The following is a 17,151-nucleotide window of genomic DNA, read 5'->3' as shown; positions in this document are numbered from 1 at the left end:
TTCTTTAAATAGCTTTTAGTTCCACTTGAACTTTGTCATGCAATTCAATCATAGTAGTGACTTGAAGTAAAATCAAAGTATTAAATTATTTAGTGGTTTTTAGCTATAGGGAATCTCCAAATATTAAAACTAGTTACTTGGGAAAAACAAAAAACCTATATCTATAAAGTTGTCACTTATTCTTAGCACCTTGCCATCTCCTCAATATCTTGATGTTCTTGTGGCTTTTATTTAATAGCTGAAATAGCAAAAAGGTTATGCTATAATTGTAGAGAATGTCAGAATGCATCATTTTTGAGGGTGTGAGTGTAATCAAATAGCACAAGTCACATCCTTGTACCTGATGTGTTAACCAATATGCTGAACATGAAAATGAGCTCTGTCAAACTAACTTACCTTATACATCAACCATTCCATGTCTTGTATTTCCTTTGTTTTAATTTTTTTTAAATAATTTTTCACAGGTATTCTTCCAGAGAGCCAAGCCCTAAGGAAAGTACTGGAATCTCATGTACCTGTTTCCATAATCCAGAACTCTAGTTGTTAATTTATAAAAATGCTAACTCTTGTGCCATTCAAACTGGTTTTGTTTTTAAGAAATGTTGCTTTGTGCTCACATCAGTACATACTTCAACCTTTTGCAAAAAAGAAATGCAATTTCCCCACCAGTGTCTCAAACATGAAGGTATGTGACAACATGAAAAATTACCTGTATACCTACACAAACTTTTATTATATATAGGCTGATTTAAGCTTACACCTGTACCATGTAAAGCAATGAAATGACACTTATTTTTTAAATTAAATGAATTAAATGTAAAAATCCCTTCAGACCATAGCAATGGTTATTAAAATGTGTACATTTTTGATACGGAGTAAAATGTTTTAATAAGACATAAAATTCATTTGTTCATGTATGGTGACATGAAAATAAAACAATCAAAGTCATTCTTGTAGATAGTCATTTTATTGAATTTGTCTTAATGATAAAATATATATATACCTCCTATAAAACAGATTGGTGTAATAAATGATTTCACTTAAAAGTAGCATCTGGTTCTATCTTTTTTTATAAAAAAATAAAATTTTATCCAGTGAAACATTTAGTCTCTCTGAATCATTTTAGCTGAATCTTTCAAAGCTACAGCATTTTTGAACCTTCTGGCTGTTACATTTGAGTTGAACCTGGCAATTTTTCTTATGCTTAGATAATAAATCGTATTGCACCCTGCAATGGTCTATACACACTGCTACTTTTTTTTTTCAATTCTATAACATTACAGTTTTTTAGCTATTTCATAGGGGCAGGGTGAAGCTTGAGTATTGCTGTGCCTGGGCTTTAATACTTTCCTTGAGAACTGATGTCCACAGTAAAAACCTGACTTACCTCTAGCATAATCAGATGAGCATTTCTCGTGTTAGGTTCTTCATCCAATTTAAATGGAAAATAAATCATTTTTAGTGAATCAGAAACAGCAGCCAGGATTGGAGTGTGGTAATGTTTTGAGGATTCTCACTTCCATTCCCTCCCTTTTCCCTGAGGGCAGAAAGTAGAGGACACTTATCTTTACTACTCTTCAGTTGGACAGTATCACTTCTGTAAGATTTTGTTCCTGATTTATATGTATTTAATAAAAGTTTCTTGTTACTTGATTTGTTGTATCACAGAGGTAAGTGCTTGTGGTGCTTTTCATATTTTCTGGTCTCACAGTCCTGTTTTGCTTCCCTTGGCTGCCATACCAGTGCTAGAGGTCCCATGGCTCCAACCTCTTTCATTTTCTCCCATAGCACCAGAAGCTTTCCCTATCTGACTTGGTGCTTTGTGTGTGTTGCTGCGCTCCCCCACCTCCTGGCTGCCCCTCCCCAGCACAAGGGGCTGCACCCCTGACACTGCAGCTATAGCTGAGTGTTTGCTGTCCATCTTCCCCTGCAGTTATGGAAACTTTACGACACAGAGGCAGATTACACAGTGAACAATAAAGCTTTTGTCTTTAGCAAAGTTTTTTGGGTTTAAGTTACAGTGTAATGGAGTCACTCTTAGTCTTCATATATGATTTAGACTTTTGCCTTTTGAGGTAAGGGCAGTACTGCTGCCTTTAGTTCTGCGTCCAAGCAGGGAAAAAGCCTACGCCTATTAATTCCATTAGTATAATTGACTGGCAAATCAGTGCTCAAATCAGTCCAGCAATTCAATTACCTAGGTAGCCTCATCTCCTCGGACGGTAAGATTGACAGAGAGATAGACAACAGGTTAGCAAAGGCATATAGTGCTTTCAGAAAGCTTCATAAAAGAGTTTGGCGAAATAAACACTTGAAGAAAAGTACCAAGATCAGTGTTTACAGAGCCATAGTGCTGTCTACTCTCTTATATGGATCTGAATCATGGGTCATCTACTGCCACCACCTGCGACTCCTGGAACGTTTCCATCAATGCTGCCTTCGTACAATCCTAAACATCCACTGGTCAGATTATGTAACCAATACATCTGTTCTAGAACAAGCAGCTGTCACATGTATTGAGGCCATGTTGCTGAGAACACAGCTGTGCTGGGCAGGACACATCTCAAGGATGAAGGACCACCACCTCCCTCAGATCCTGCTTTATGGTGAACTTGCCACTGGCTGCCACAAGACAGGAGCCCCAAAGAGAAGATACAAGGACTCCCCGAAACAACATCTCAGCCTTGGCCATATTGATCAACATAACTGATCTACTCTGGCCTTCAGTCGGGAGGCCTGGAGACACACCATCTATAACGCTGCTGCTTCCTTTGAGAACGCACGCAGGATCACTCTTGAGGAGAAAAGACAACGCAGAAAGAATTGTGCCTTGCAGAATTTACTACCTAAGGAGTTTTTCTGCTGTGCCTTTTGCAATCAGACATGCCTGGCCTTTTTAGCCACCAGCGCGCTTGTAACAAACGTGGGTAGAGACCTTTCCCTAATCTTCGTTCGCAAAGCCCAGCCATGATGATGATGATAATTGACTGTGTAGTTGGTCGAAAAGCATGACTTAGCTATTATCAAATTACACCCTCATGAGAAAAACTGGCCGCTGCCACAAGAGACTGCTCTATTTCCTCATCCCCACCATTGTCACCCCTCCCTCTGAGCTAAATCTGCTTGTCTATCCCCATAATCAAACCTATCCAGGAAGCTGAAGTAGCAGAAACACTTCTCCTTCACAGCATCTTGCCTGCTATGGTGGTGTCAGGTGAGAATGGATATAGAGCAGAGTGTGCTGAGTGTAAGGGTGAGCTGTGTGTGGTACCCATTGGCCCACCTACCCTGCCCTCCTATCCATAACTGAGAGTATCCTGTAGGATGAGTAGTCCAGATCTTCAGAGTGTAAGTTGGTTTCTCCCAAAGAATTCAAAAGGGATTGTTGACTTTTGTATGCTTTGATCGTGTTCAATCAGCATAATGTCCTGTCAGGGCTTATACCAGGTGAGAGCTGTAACGCAGCAAAAAAATCATCACGGACACCTTGACCGGAATCGCTCCGAGCCCGCTGGGAACATCTCGCCAGCGAAAATACCCGGAGCGACCGCTTTTACAGAACATCCGACTGCCACTATCCCATGTTTCCCAGGTGGTTTCCTTGACTCTTCCTACACTCGCTCCGGGGCGGGCGCCACAGCCTCGCCCTCCAGAGACCTGGTTTCCCCCTGACGCGCCCCGTGGGCCCTGCGGGCGGGGCCCGGTGGCTGTGCGGGCCGGGCGCGGCGGCTCTGCCGCCCGGGCGGTGCCTCGGCCGCTCCGCCTCCCCGCGCCGGCAGGAAGCCGGAAGCGGCCGGGGCGCTGGGCAGGTCGGCGGGAGACGGCTGGTGCGTGGGGCCGGCGGGCAGAGCAGGGTGGGTCGGGTCGGGGCAGGGCAGGGCAGGGCGTGGCGTGGCGTGGCGGTGTCCGCGTCCTCGGAGGGCCGAGCCGAGGTGGGCTGAGCCGGCCGCTTACTCTCACCGCCGCCGTGGTGTTACCGAGGGGACGTGGCCGTCGCCGAGCGCGGTGGTTTCGGTTCCCTGGGGCGGCGGCGGGGCCTCGCCGGGGGCTGGCGGCTCCCGAGGCGGGTCGCGGCCGGCAGCGGCTCTGCCCGAGGCGGCGGCTGGCCCGGCCCTGCAGCCCGGGAGGGACGAGGCGCGGCCGGCCTGTGGCCTCGGTGTCGGTGATTTTCATCCCCGTGAATGTGCCTCAGGAAGTGGTGTCGTCTTCGTGGCTGTAGGAGTTGCTGAAGTTTTACCTCGGGAAGGACTTCCTGTCGTGGGGATGAGCCCCGGTGCCGTGCCTGCCGTACCCCACGGCCCTGGAAGAGGGGCTGGTGGGTCGATCGGGCGAGCTCGTGGCCCTCCATGGTTTTCCAGGAGCTGCAGTCCCAGACAGGCCGAGTGCTCTTCCCCCGTTACGGACTGGAAATTCCGAGAGCAGGGATGAGCAGCAGTGGAGCCAGGCTTGCCACTGGTTTTGTGTGCCTTTGGAAGAATGTGCTGCTTTGTACGGATTCAAGCATCACGTTGTGTGGCCAAGGGCAGGGGATTTCCATGATTTAGATACCAGCTGTTGGACTGGAAACTCTCGTAAGGAGGTTATAGCTGAAGAAAGCAGGGGTAGGAATCAGGAGCTTCAGGGGGAGAAGCTTTTTTTCTAGGCCTTAAGAAACGGCGTGCAGGGAAGTATAAAACCTTTATAGTTACCAGACAGTAAATGCTAACATAACATTTATTTGGAACCTCAGCACCCTGTCTCTTGGCTTTGATGGTGTATAAGGTCTTGTCTGTAAACAGAAAGAGCCTTCACTGTAACTTCATCATCCGTCTCTCCTTGATGGTGAAATTTTACGTTGCAGCTGTTAACAGGGGAACTGTACCTGCTTTGTGTGCTTATCCTGCGTGCCTGAGGTACAGCAAACTTCTTTTATTAATCAGAAGTCAGCACTCCTGCTTCAAAGCATTGCAGTTAAAAAAAACCCACATAAGCAATTCAGATGTTTTCTATTACAATCCCCTCTGCTGATAAGTTAAAAAGTAGTAGCATGACCAGAAGCAGAAAAATATTCAATAAAAAAGCAGTCCCCAAGCTCTTGAAATGCTAATGAGTCACGGGGGACAATAAATCAAACTTGTGGCAGGAGAGATTTCTTTAGATACGTGTGAGGAACTTTCGACTCATCTCATCACAGAGTTAATGACCATAAGTGAGATGTGAAGAAATAGAAAGTTCAGCATTAAGTCTCATGACAGGACCAGTCATACAGTTAGAGCTATTTTTTTTTAATAAGAAGCTCTAGGAAGATATGAAAAGAAAACTTGCCATGCTAAGTGTTTAGCAAAGATCAGTTCTGAATCTGTCAGAGAATGGAAAGCTATTAAATTGAAGGAGGTCTAACATTAGAAAAGTTATTCAATCAAATTATGATAATTTGAAGATTAAATCTGAATGAGACTTTATGCCTTAAAAGTGAAGACTGCTGAAAATAATGTAGACTTTGTTATTATTATAAAAATATTATTTTGACAAATAAAATGTAATACAATACTGACTTTGTTTTGCTGCTGAATATGTACCCTGGAATTAGTATTGGCATATTTATGTATGTATTTTTGAGAGTGAAAAAACCCAGACCTTGATAATCCATTAAAACCTTGCTGGTTTGGGGTTTTTCTTAATATCCACTGAAAGTTATTGAGGCTCATCTGTCACAGACTTGTATCTTGACCTTCCTGCAAATTTAATTAGAAAGTAAGAAGGTAAAGGAAAAGAGATCATGTGCATAAGCTACCTCATCTTTATCACTTTGGGAAATTTAATAACTCAGTCTCTTATTAGGCTGCTAATTTTTTTTGTATTTGAATAGACATTGATGAAGAAATTCTCCACACTTTGTCTGCTTAGAAAAGATTAATTATGTTTCTTTGTCCTGGTAGGAATCTAACACATGTTGCTTTGAAGTAAATGACAAAATACAGGTTTACTGGTAAAGTGCAAACTGGCTTCTTACAAGCAGGGTTTTAATTATGAGGATTTTTTTTAATTTGAAGATTTTACAAATTATTTACAGAGCAGGCTATGTGTTATTTCTTTGCATCACCTTTTCCTTACTTTTTGTGTCTGCATCATAGATAGTTCTTTGGCATTTACAGTAATTGCCAGCTGGGAGAAGTTATCTTATTCTATTATTACAAATTGTCTTGTCAGAGTTAACCAGGAATTGTAAGGGTTTGGGGTGTGGTGGTGGTGTGGGGTTTTTCTGGTTCAGATTTGACATGAAACTTTTCATCCCTTCTAGAGGCATTGAGAACTTTATCTGGATTTTACATGTGGTGTTGCTGCATGACTGAATTTATTTTAGAGTAATGTCAGGGCTTTGCATTGTGTCATTGCATTCTGTAGGGCACATGTTATTGCCTGGATATCCTGGGACTGCTTTGGAAGAAGCTTTGCATCTCCCATGGGTGAATAGCTAAATGAAAGTATGAAATCTGCAGTTGGAGAAATGTGTCCAAAGTCATGAGAATATGTGTGTGTCTACAGCGTAGCATGGGTGGGATCAGGAACAGTGCAGAGGTGGATGCTCCAGCTGGCTGCTGGAGCAGGATGGGCCAGTGGCGCTGCGGTGGCTGCTGTGCGGCTGTCTCCGCGCTGCTGCGGTGCACACCGTGAGGCTCCTGGTGCTGTCACCTTATGCACCAGGGAGCTCTCAGAAAGTGCCGGCCACCTTCTGGTAAGAAACGTGCGCAGGCAATTGTCATACCTCTTCCTCAGTAGTTACAGGAAAGGCTTCTTTGTTTGAGTATCAGCAGTTTCCTGTCTATTAACACAGGCACATGCAGTGTCCCCGGCCAAGCTGAGGAAAGACTGCTGCTGTAGGACAGTCCCCTGATCCAGTTGCCATTTTGCTCATGAGATTCTTTAGATTTGGGAAGCTGCGTCTTTGATTTTAGAGCCATTTGCTAAATTTAATGTCAAAATCAGTGCTTTAATTAAATGAAAAAGGTAAGGGTATTCACCTGCAGCTCCTGCTGTTTTGGCAAACGGGAAAATCTGGCAGTTCTAATGTTTTGTTTTGTTTCAGTCATTTTAATTTAATAAAACTTTTTTTTTCTCCTTCTTTTGAATCTGTGAAAACCTGAGTATCTGACAGTTTACATTTCAGGAAAGGTAGGGAAACCAGGCTGTCTCTCTAGAAATGATGTGACTGTCTAATGTGAAATTTTAGAAATGAGAAAAATGTTCCTTAATTTCTTGCAGTAGTAATTGGTGGTTCTAGCAAGTAACTGAAAATACTTGCATCAATTGTGACTTTTATCTAGCTCATGTAAAAATAGCTATTTGTGAGTAGTTAGTCCAGTTCCTTTACAGTTGTACTGAAATGCAACTTCCAGAGCCAAAAGGATTTAAAAGATCTGTATACAGATCTGCCATGTCCATTCTTTGGCATATGTACAGAATAATGGAATTCAGTTACAGGTCTTGATTATCTTTAGAAGACCTTGTGCACATTTTTTTGACTCTTTTCTGTAGTTTTTGTTACTTTATTGTTTAAACTTTACTGTGTACAAGAGGAAAGGGATTATAAAGCTTTCACTCTTCCAGTTGATTTTTCAAAGTTGGGGGAGTACAGACCTTAAATGCAGAGAGGTGTTGTGTCTATCACATTAGTTTTGATTGTTGGGTTTGGTTTTGTTTCCATGTTTCACCTCTTATTCTTCTGCTTGGTTGTTCTTAATTCTACATGTCTTTGCAGTTACGGTTGGGATTTGGTTTTTTATTTTGCCTTCTAATTAAAATAAGTCCCTTTCATGTATTTTACTAAATTGTAATTCACTGTATTGAATGCTTTGTTTTTAAGGTGAAAAAGAAAACTGTCTAATCAAAGAGCAGAGATGCAGAGCACTTCAAATTACCTCTGGCTGTTGTCTGACATTCTAGGACAGGGAGCTACTGCAAATGTTTTCCGAGGGCGACAGAAGGTATGTGAGGAATTACTAATCTAAGTAACATGTAAACTTTGAATTTTTTTGTATGTGAGTAGCTTCACAAAATCAACAAAAAAAGTTCAAGACTTAGGCCTAAAGCAGATGTATCTGTGTAATTATTCATACATAGTTTTTAATTTTTAATATTCGTCCATTGAATTAGAGTTCTGTCATCATTTCTGAGGATTTGTTTTTAATATTGAATTATGTGTCCTTGTAAAATACTACTGTGATTAATTCTTCATTCCTTTATTTTTCAGTTTTATGGAAAAAATAATCCTTGCCCAAGAATTTAAATAGGAATAAAAGACCTACCAGTTTTTATATGACATGAGTCTATGATTTATATCTTTGTTAAATTGTCTTTTTATTGTTTTTCCCTGTTCTTTTAAAACCTGTTATGGTGATTTTTATGATTTTGTACCATAAGTGAAATATTCTTACGGTATTGGATGAAATTGTTAGTCCTTGTCTGTAAGTCAGTGATTTGATGTCTAGGACACCATGTTCTTGGTGACATGCCTTGAGTAATCAGCGCAAAGCAGTACATTATTTTTGCCACGTAAATGATGTACTGATGTGTATGTTGCAGCCTTACTGAGGGACTACAATGACCTTGCTTGTGTAGGTCATTCTATTTCTACAAATTTCACAGTGTGTCTCACAAAGCGAAGAGGGTTGTGAAAGTGTGTTTCCTGATTCTAACGATAGTCTGTGTGGAGTCAGTACGAAGTGATTTATAAGCTACAGTGTTTCTGTCTTCCACATTTAAGTGTGAAACAACATAAGCAATAATTTAGCAGTTAATGTGCTTTCCTTGGTGAGTGAATTTCAAGGCAGAATGATTCTCCTGTAAAGTTGGTTTCATGGTTGCACCTCTCATCACCCTCACTAGTCTGAGCCTGTGACCTGTGGCTTATTGTCAGCAGGAGCAAGCTTTTACCTGGGCACCCATAGTGCATGTAAGTGTGCTGTACAACACACCTCATCTAAGCACAGGAAGGCTTTGTCCTTAGAAAGAGTCTGTTGCACAAGACTCTAATGTAAGCTTATTCCTAGAGATGGCACAGGGAGGGACTTTGCCCTAAGAGCAACAGGAGTTGCATCTTCAGCTGGTGCTGTGGGTGGCTGAGCAGGTTGGGACTTAGTCCCACTTGAGAACTTAAGTTTGATTAAGCTCATGACTCTGCTTCTGACACTTATTATGTGGGTTTGAACTGCTTCAGGATTTTGCATGAATGGTACGTAGTGCTTGAAACTGCCTTCTTTGAAGAGACAAAATACTAATTTATCACTATAAACAGAACAGTAAAGAAGAAGAGAACAACATTCAACTACTGGAAATTGTCTCTTAACTTAAGCAAGTCAAGATCCTCAACTGTAATATGTGCTTGCCTCTCATTGATTTGTCTAAATAACTTACCTCTTGCTCAAAAAATATTTTTCAGCTAAGTTTATGGGTAATTCTTAAATGCGTAGCCTTTCTTGTGCTAACTGTTCTTTTTTTAAAAGCACTTAGATTTTTTTGAGCTAACGAGTTTCCATTCTACTAGTCAGTTTGCTTCTAGTCTATATTAAACTAAACCAATGTATACATGATTTTTGTAGTAGAATCCTAATTTTCACCTTCAAACAGAATAATATTTTGAAATATTTCTAGTCTGGTTATGCTCATATGCAGAAGATCTCAAAGCGATTGGATAATGTCTATGTGACATTATCCAATATTTTACATTATACAATATTTATATTGTATTTATATTTATCCAATATTTATATTATACAATATTTTACTTCTGTTTGATGAGTTGTTTGTTTGTTTTGAACAGAAAACTGGGGATTTGTATGCTGTAAAAGTATTTAACAGTATAAGTTTCCTTCGTCCTGTGGATGTTCAGATGCGAGAGTTTGAAGTATTGAAGAAACTAAATCATAAGAACATTGTTAAACTATTTGCCATCGAAGAAGAGGTAATGAATTGTTGTAGTTGTGATCTGAAATGCATGGACATAACCACAGTAACTCTTTGTTTTATCCTAACCTGTAGAGCATATAGTTAAATTTTTAAGGAATGGTAACATACATGATGATTTAAATACTCCAACCCAACCACCACCATTTTCTTCTTTTCTTTCTTTTTTGTTGTTGTTGCTGTTGAAAGAATACACTTGATTTCTGTTGGTGAAACACCTTCAGTGTTTAGGCAAAGGTTATGATTCTTCATCTCAAGAAGCCGCTGTCCTAAGCTTTATCTTGAATTAGGATTTGTAAGCTATATATGCCTATGAATATTTAATACATAGTGGTAGTTTAAGGTGTTTCAGTAATCCTGGCAATTTTACACTTTTGCTTTTCAACCAACTAGAACAATGACATAGGACATGTAAAACTGTATAACAGTATAAATTGCAGTAGTTGATCTAAAACTGAGAATGCTGAGATTAGTAAAGAGTAAAGAAGGACAGTTGGTTCTCTCAGCTTTTCTAGTGTGTAGTTTCTCATTTGTCCACCTATCAATACTGCTGTCAACCTGCTAAGTGCCTAGAACTTGAGGCTTTCTTAGTTTTTTCCCCTCTCCAAGGTGGAATACATGAAAAAATATAAAAATCCACCTGCACTTCTTTTGAAGATGATCACCAGAATGAGATTTTTGATATAGCTACAGACTTTCTTTTTCCTTTCTTTTTTGAAAGTAAGATCTTGTGGTTATATGTAATTTCTAATATTGGTGTCACAGTAGTCAGAGACTTAATATTTTTAAATTTTTTTCCAGACAACGACTAGACACAAAGTACTAGTTATGGAATTTTGTCCCTGTGGGAGTTTGTACACAGTTTTAGAGGAGCCATCTAATGCCTTTGGTTTGCCAGAGTCTGAGTTCTTGATTGTTTTGAGAGATGTGGGTATGTAGACTTTGCTCTTTAATTTTTTGATCGAAACAAACTCATACTTGTTTTGTTTATCTTGAAACAGCAAGAGATAAATTTACATGACTGTCAACTAATTGAACAAATTAATATGGTCATATGGAATCACATCTTTTATTTTTGTCTGTGTTTGTATAAGTAACTGCATTAAGAAGCCATTTCTGTTTAAAGCATTGATATAGTTCTTTTTTCTTTCTTTGTTTCAAGATTATTTTTCACACATTGAACTGACTTCTAGTGATAATTAATTTCAGAAGAGTAAATTAAAAAAATATAGTTTACCTGTGTTTACCTCTTACAAAACTTTCCTCTGTTACTTTATGGGAAAGATATTACTGAGAGCAAGAAATACTGTAATTTAGATGTTTGAAGGGGAAAAAACCCCAATCTCTGGTCATGGTCTTTTTGTTAATTGAGTGTCCCTTCTCATTCCCATTTCCCAAAGAGAACTTGTGTGTCTTCCTAGCATCAGTTACAATTCAGTGTTCGCACAGTCAGTGTCAAAATGTGTACATGAATTCTGTATTTTCTTTTTAATTGAAGTGGCTGGAATGAATCATCTCCGTGAGAATGGAATAGTGCACCGTGACATCAAACCAGGCAATATAATGCGTGTTATAGGTGAAGATGGTCAGTCTGTTTATAAACTTACAGACTTTGGTGCTGCAAGAGAACTTGAAGATGATGAACAATTTGTTTCTCTCTATGGCACAGAAGAGTATTTAGTAAGCCCTTATGATTTCATTTTCTCTTGAAGAAATGTTTGAACTCTGGGGTCCTTTGTGATAAGAGTTGAATAGGTGAAGGTCAGGCTGTTGGGAATTAGTGTTTAAACCTTTGTATTATAATTGTTTCTATAGCTTTCTGCTGGAGTTGTTCACCTTGAGTCATGCCATCTTCGCTACTCTGAATACATTAGCCTTGAATTAATTTCCAGGTCCAACTTAAAATGTTGCTTTGTGTGAAAGGAGGAACAACAATATTCTAGTTATGAGCATCTTTGCTTTCATCTCTGTAGATAGTTTTTAGTTTGTGGTTGAACTACTTGGATGACATTAGATGGAGTTATGATTCACTTGACACCTTAGTTAACCAAAGAGAGGCAGGCAGAGAAGCATCAAGAACCTTAGGCATTATTTTCTTCCTGCCATGTTTTCCCACATGTGCACTGTAACAGATATTCTCCTCTGCTATGGATCTTTTTTCAGTTTGATTTCTGTTGTTTCAATATCATTTAGAGGAATACTGACTTTCTCCTCTTCTTTAGTGGTGTTTCATACTAGTAGTCACTGTTTAGCTGAACTTTAAAATATTTTTTGCAAACTTTTCAGTAAAAGTGACTGTCATACCTAGAACACTAGTGATAATCTGTCAGAATAGCTTAAGCAAATTCTGTGATACAAGCTAACTTTGCCTTTTGATTGAAGAGCTGAAAGTTTAGAATGACAGTTTATCCTGCTGTGAAAGGATAGACTGGGGGTTTGTTCTTTATATTGTTCATAAAGCAGTTCTAACTTTTTTTTTTCTTTTGTCTTTAGCATCCTGATATGTATGAGCGAGCAGTCTTGAGAAAAGAGCATCAGAAAAAGTACGGAGCAACAGTTGATCTGTGGAGCATAGGGGTGACCTTTTACCATGCTGCAACAGGGAGTTTGCCTTTCCGACCTTTTGAAGGACCTCGTAGAAACAAGGAAGTGATGTAGGTAATTTAGAAGGAAAATTTTATCTGTTGGTAAATAAAATCAATCTGTGAAATACTTTTTAGCAATAAATCCTACACATATATAGTAATAATTGAAACAGTGAAAATAATTAAGAAAAAATGTTCTTTAAATTTGTGATATAGCCCCAGTAGGAGCTGAGCCCCACACAGCTGTTCGGTCACTCCTCTGTAGTGGAATGGAGAAGAGAATTGGAAGAGTAAAAGTGCAAAAACTAGCAGGTTGAGTTAAAGACAGTTTAATAAGTAAAAAAATCCCAAAACAAACAGCAACCCTTGCCCCTTAAACCCAAAACAAAACCAAGAAAAACAAGTAACGCAGAAAACCCCCAGTTCCTCACGGCCAGCCAACTGATGCCCAGTCAGTCCCTGAACAAATGCTACCCTGGCAAATTCCAACCCCTGGCCTCAGCTTCTATTGCAGAGCAATATAGTGTGGAATATCCCTTGGACTCAGCTGTTCTCCTTTGTCTCCTTCCAGCTTCTTGCCTAACACCAGCCTACTCACTGGTGAGGCAGTAAAGAAGTAGAAAAGGCCTTGACACTTTGTAAGTGCTGCTCAACAATGACTAAAAACATGCCTGTGTTAATAACACTGTTTTGGTTACAAAGCCAAAACACAGTACCATACACTATGAAGAAAATTAACTCCATCTCAGCCAAAATCAGTACGAACATTCTGCTTCAACAAGGATTTTACTGTGTGGCAACTTAAGACCTGAATTAAGTATCAGAGCTTCCCCAAAAGACTGATGTTTTTTCACACATCTTTCCTTCAGCATGGCACTAGGCTGGTCTGTTGCAGTGTGGTGTATCATGGTTAGGCTTTGTGTACAAAGATTTGGGAAGGGCTCTACCCACATTTGCTACAAGCGTGCTGGTGGCTGAAGAGGCCAATGCGAGATATGCCCGTTGGCCGTGGTTAACCAACGGGGTGAAGGGTGGAGATGAGCTTTGGTTAGGCCACCTTTTCTAGGCCCCTCTCTGAGTGGAGCAAGCAGTGCTCTCCTTGAAAAAGGCTGCTTGGTCATTCAGGATGCTGCTGAAGGAGACTGTCATCTCTGGGGTCAGTCTCAGGTGACCAATGTCCTGAACTACCTGCATGCAGAGTTGGGTCTGCAGCTTCCAGTGCACCTTTCACCTGCTGTTTCATCCCTCACCTGTTGCTACAGGGCTTTACAAATGTGGGTATAACCTTTGGGCCTGCGTAATGGATTTTTTAGGTGAGACGCAGCATGTGCAAACTGGACCCACCCTTTAATCCTAAGGTTCATCTGCCAGGGCCGAGCGAGCTTGGATGGTGGCAGCGAGGTCCTCAGGATGCAGGTTTAATTAGCGTGTCCTTAGATGGGTGGCCTTACAGGGCTAAGCGAGCTCCATCTGCCCGGCTTTGGAATCAGAGTTGTCCTTCTCCTAGGATGACTGCCAGAAGGCTAGTGAGCCCATCCTGCCCATGGACATATTTTACTACAGGACTTCTCTCGCACTGCCCATCCCCGACCCTCCAAGCAGGACTGCCCTGTCCACCCTCCCGCCCGTCTGGGGTCCCCATGGCCCACTGGACCCCCTTCCACTCCCCCAAATTGGACTGGAAAGGCACACAAGGTGACAGTCTAATAGCATAGGAGAGTTTAATAGTAGAGGCAACTGAGTTTAGTGCACAGTAATACACTCAGGTGCCACAATTAACTAGAGTAAACATAGCCAAAGAGAGCAGAACAATTCAAGGGGCATTTTGAAAAGTTAATCTGAAGACAAGTTTCTTAGTGGGGATTCTTGATCTGCCCCTCACTTTTCTTTAGGCAGTCAGACACATTTCCTCAAAGGGAAAGAAATACAGTGTGGTGTATATAACTTGGATATTCGGGCAAAATTATGGTATTCTGAAATTGGCTTTCAGTGCTGTAAATTTTTGTTGTCCTTTAAATGATTGTCTTCCCAGGCAGTCTTGAAATGCATGCATTACCCATGAGACTAACATTTTAGTACAGTTGTGGACTGTGGCTGAAGATAACAGGGATAGCTTCTGAATGGGAAACAGAAGCTATGTCTATGGCATGATGACTGCATTGATTCCTATTTCATCTTAGTCTAGTTCTATTTTGTTGTTCTGTGTGTTGCATTTGAAAAATAAAACAAGGTGGTACTTGGGAGCTCTAACACACCAATAACATCTCTGTTACAGTATTCCTTGTAAAGCTGACTCCAGTTTTCTTAGTTGAAGAAATTTCCCATCTTGTGATTTTCCTGCAGGCACCCTTGTCATTGCTGCTGCTTGAGAGATAAGCAAGGAACATATCTTTTGTATGTACCTTGTCCTCCAAAAAGACAAAGCACAGCTGAAATTTTCTGTTGCAAAAAGCCTGTTGCTCCTGATTCATTTAATGAGAAGTTTGAGAAATACTGGCCTGTGCAGTACAAAATTAGACAATACTGAATTGTATCCAGATTTCTAGATGTTTCTTCTTTATCCCCAAACCACTTGGTGGTGGCTAAACTTCATCTCTTGCTGTGGAACATGCTAGAATTTAGTTATGTTAATGTCTAAGTTGAACTAAATTGACTTTGATTAATTAACACTTGTGAAAAACTTTGATTTTCTTCAGTATGCTGGAAATATCTCCCAGATTCATCCCCAAGCCCGAGGTAGACAAATTTGTTTCTCCAGCATAACTTTTCACTCTTTGCTCTTTTAGCACTGTTCTGTCAGCTTGTAAGCAAAACTTCAATTACTGCATCATCTACAAATTTAGGCCATCCTGTTGTTTAGATTTATATAATTGCTGGCCCTTTGAGGATAAGTTACTAGAGCTATATATGTGTAAGAGGTAGTAGTTGAAGTCTATTATTTTTGTAATGTTTTGCAGGTATAAAATAATCACTGGAAAACCTTCAGGAGCTATTTCTGGAATACAGAAAGCAGAAAATGGACCAATTGAGTGGAGTTGGGAGATGCCTATTTCTTGTAGTCTCTCAAAGTAAGTTTGAACTGTTCACAAAATGTTTCAGTGCTAATTGATTGCGTTTGTTGAATTATTTTCTCCGGATTGTGTCTTTGGAACAGAGATCTGATGCACCTTTTTTCTTCAAACTCTTCGGTACATCAGTACAGTCTGATATTAGGTTATCAAGTGTCTTTTCTTCCAATCTGTTCAAATAGTTTTATGATTGCTAATTTACAAATTGGCACCTGAGAATTTGAAGTGGTATGAGTAGAAGAAAGATTATTACTGTATTTTCTCCACCTTCAGGAATGAATATGAAGAACCAATAACTGATGGCTCTCCCTTCTTGCAAGAATGTGGCTTAAGACATGACAAAGATTAGGCAGTAGGAAGGAAATGATAATAAAAGACAGTTCGGAGGCTTACTTTTTGCTAGGAAAAAGTCACATCAGCACATTTTTTAACCTTTAGTATCTTAAATTTTATCATCATATTTTTGCTTCATAATATTCAGTAGGAAGAGCCATGGAACATCTAATCTCAGTATGACCTTAAAAACACCTCCCATAACCCTTTAACCTCTTTATCTTCCTGAGACTTCTTCAGTATTTTAAAGTTACTACTCTTTCATGGTAAGGAGGAAAATAAATTCGTCTGTGAACCGACTCTAGAAACAAACTTTTCTGAAAGCCAAATATGTAGTTCTGTAAGAGGTGTAAGAGTCAAAGTCTGGTTTTTATCAATTCATTAGTTTACAGTGTACAGAACTTGCAATTTGTATGTATTTTTCATGATACTGCTCAGTTGTTTCCTCTGTTTATTCCATATAATTGAACTGCTTGAAATAATAAAGCAGATTTTTTCATTAAACATCTGTTCACAGTAATATTTTTAAGTAGGATTTAAACAGTATTTACTGTTATAAGTTTAGTACTAAAGTGAGTTTGAGCACAGCATCCGCTGGCCTCTAAAGGGGTCGTCAGTGTGCTTGCAAGCCACTGGAGCTTGCCTCAAAATGTTACCAGTTTTACCACCGGTTTCAGGTTTGATATGTACATAATGTTAGAACTTGGGGGAAGTTGTTCGTGGTAACACCAGAGTAGGATGCATAAAGTTCCTTGGAATTCAGATACTCAAAGTAGAAATGCAAGAAATTTAAGCTGACCTTTCTCTTAGAATAGTACCGACTGTAAGGCAATAGTATGCTCATTTTTCTTTGTGGCATGTGAGCTGCATGTGTGGAGTACTTACTTAGTCCCATCTCAATCAGGATGAATTCTTAGTGTTGACTCATTTAAATAATGAGTCTTTGCTAACCCAGCTGATTTTGACTGAAAACAACATAGTGTGCTCACACAAGCAGCTCTGCCAGCAAACCATAAATGGCAGTAGCTTCCTTCAAAGTGATACACTGCGGTAAGTGCACATGTGGGATGAGCTGGGTAAAAGGCTACAGCAGTGATAAAAGGTGACCTTGGCTCTGCAGTCTAGACTTCTTTAATTGCATGTCATTTTTGCAGTGTCTGTGAAATTTGCCAAATATAAAGAAAAAACATGTGATAGTTGAGCCTAAAAAGGAAAGAGAGAGT

General features: G+C 40.0%; 2 protein-coding genes across 7 annotated transcripts in view; both read left to right on the top strand.

The window, feature by feature from the left end:
* Positions 1-1,070, top strand: part of XPOT (exportin for tRNA) — a 29,032-nt gene extending 27,962 nt beyond the window's left edge. For all 4 annotated transcript variants that reach the window (XM_051795772.1, XM_051795770.1, XM_051795769.1 and 1 more), the window contains one exon: positions 465-1,070. In XM_051795772.1, coding sequence (XP_051651732.1) covers positions 465-491 — 27 coding nt within the window. In that variant the 3' untranslated portion in view covers positions 492-1,070. The remainder of the gene's footprint in view (positions 1-464) is intronic.
* Positions 1,071-3,744: 2,674 nt separating this feature from the next.
* Positions 3,745-17,151, top strand: part of TBK1 (TANK binding kinase 1) — a 30,155-nt gene continuing 16,748 nt past the window's right edge. The window contains exons 1-7 of one of the 3 annotated variants that reach the window (XM_051795793.1): positions 3,745-3,827; positions 7,844-7,964; positions 9,800-9,940; positions 10,744-10,873; positions 11,441-11,622; positions 12,436-12,596; positions 15,485-15,595. In XM_051795793.1, the coding sequence (XP_051651753.1) occupies positions 7,878-7,964; positions 9,800-9,940; positions 10,744-10,873; positions 11,441-11,622; positions 12,436-12,596; positions 15,485-15,595 (812 nt within the window). In that variant the 5' untranslated portion in view covers positions 3,745-3,827; positions 7,844-7,877. Of the gene's footprint in view, positions 3,855-6,855; positions 6,988-7,843; positions 7,965-9,799; positions 9,941-10,743; positions 10,874-11,440; positions 11,623-12,435; positions 12,597-15,484; positions 15,596-17,151 lie in introns of those variants that run through there. The other 2 variants (XM_051795794.1, XM_051795795.1) reach the window with 2 other exon arrangements.

This window comes from Manacus candei, unplaced genomic scaffold (assembly GCF_025592945.1).
Source record: "Manacus candei isolate 608988 ecotype Guabito, Panama unplaced genomic scaffold, ASM2559294v1 h1tg000043l, whole genome shotgun sequence".
Taxonomy (NCBI): domain Eukaryota; kingdom Metazoa; phylum Chordata; class Aves; order Passeriformes; family Pipridae; genus Manacus; species Manacus candei.
This window is presented reverse-complemented; position numbering and strand designations above follow the sequence as displayed.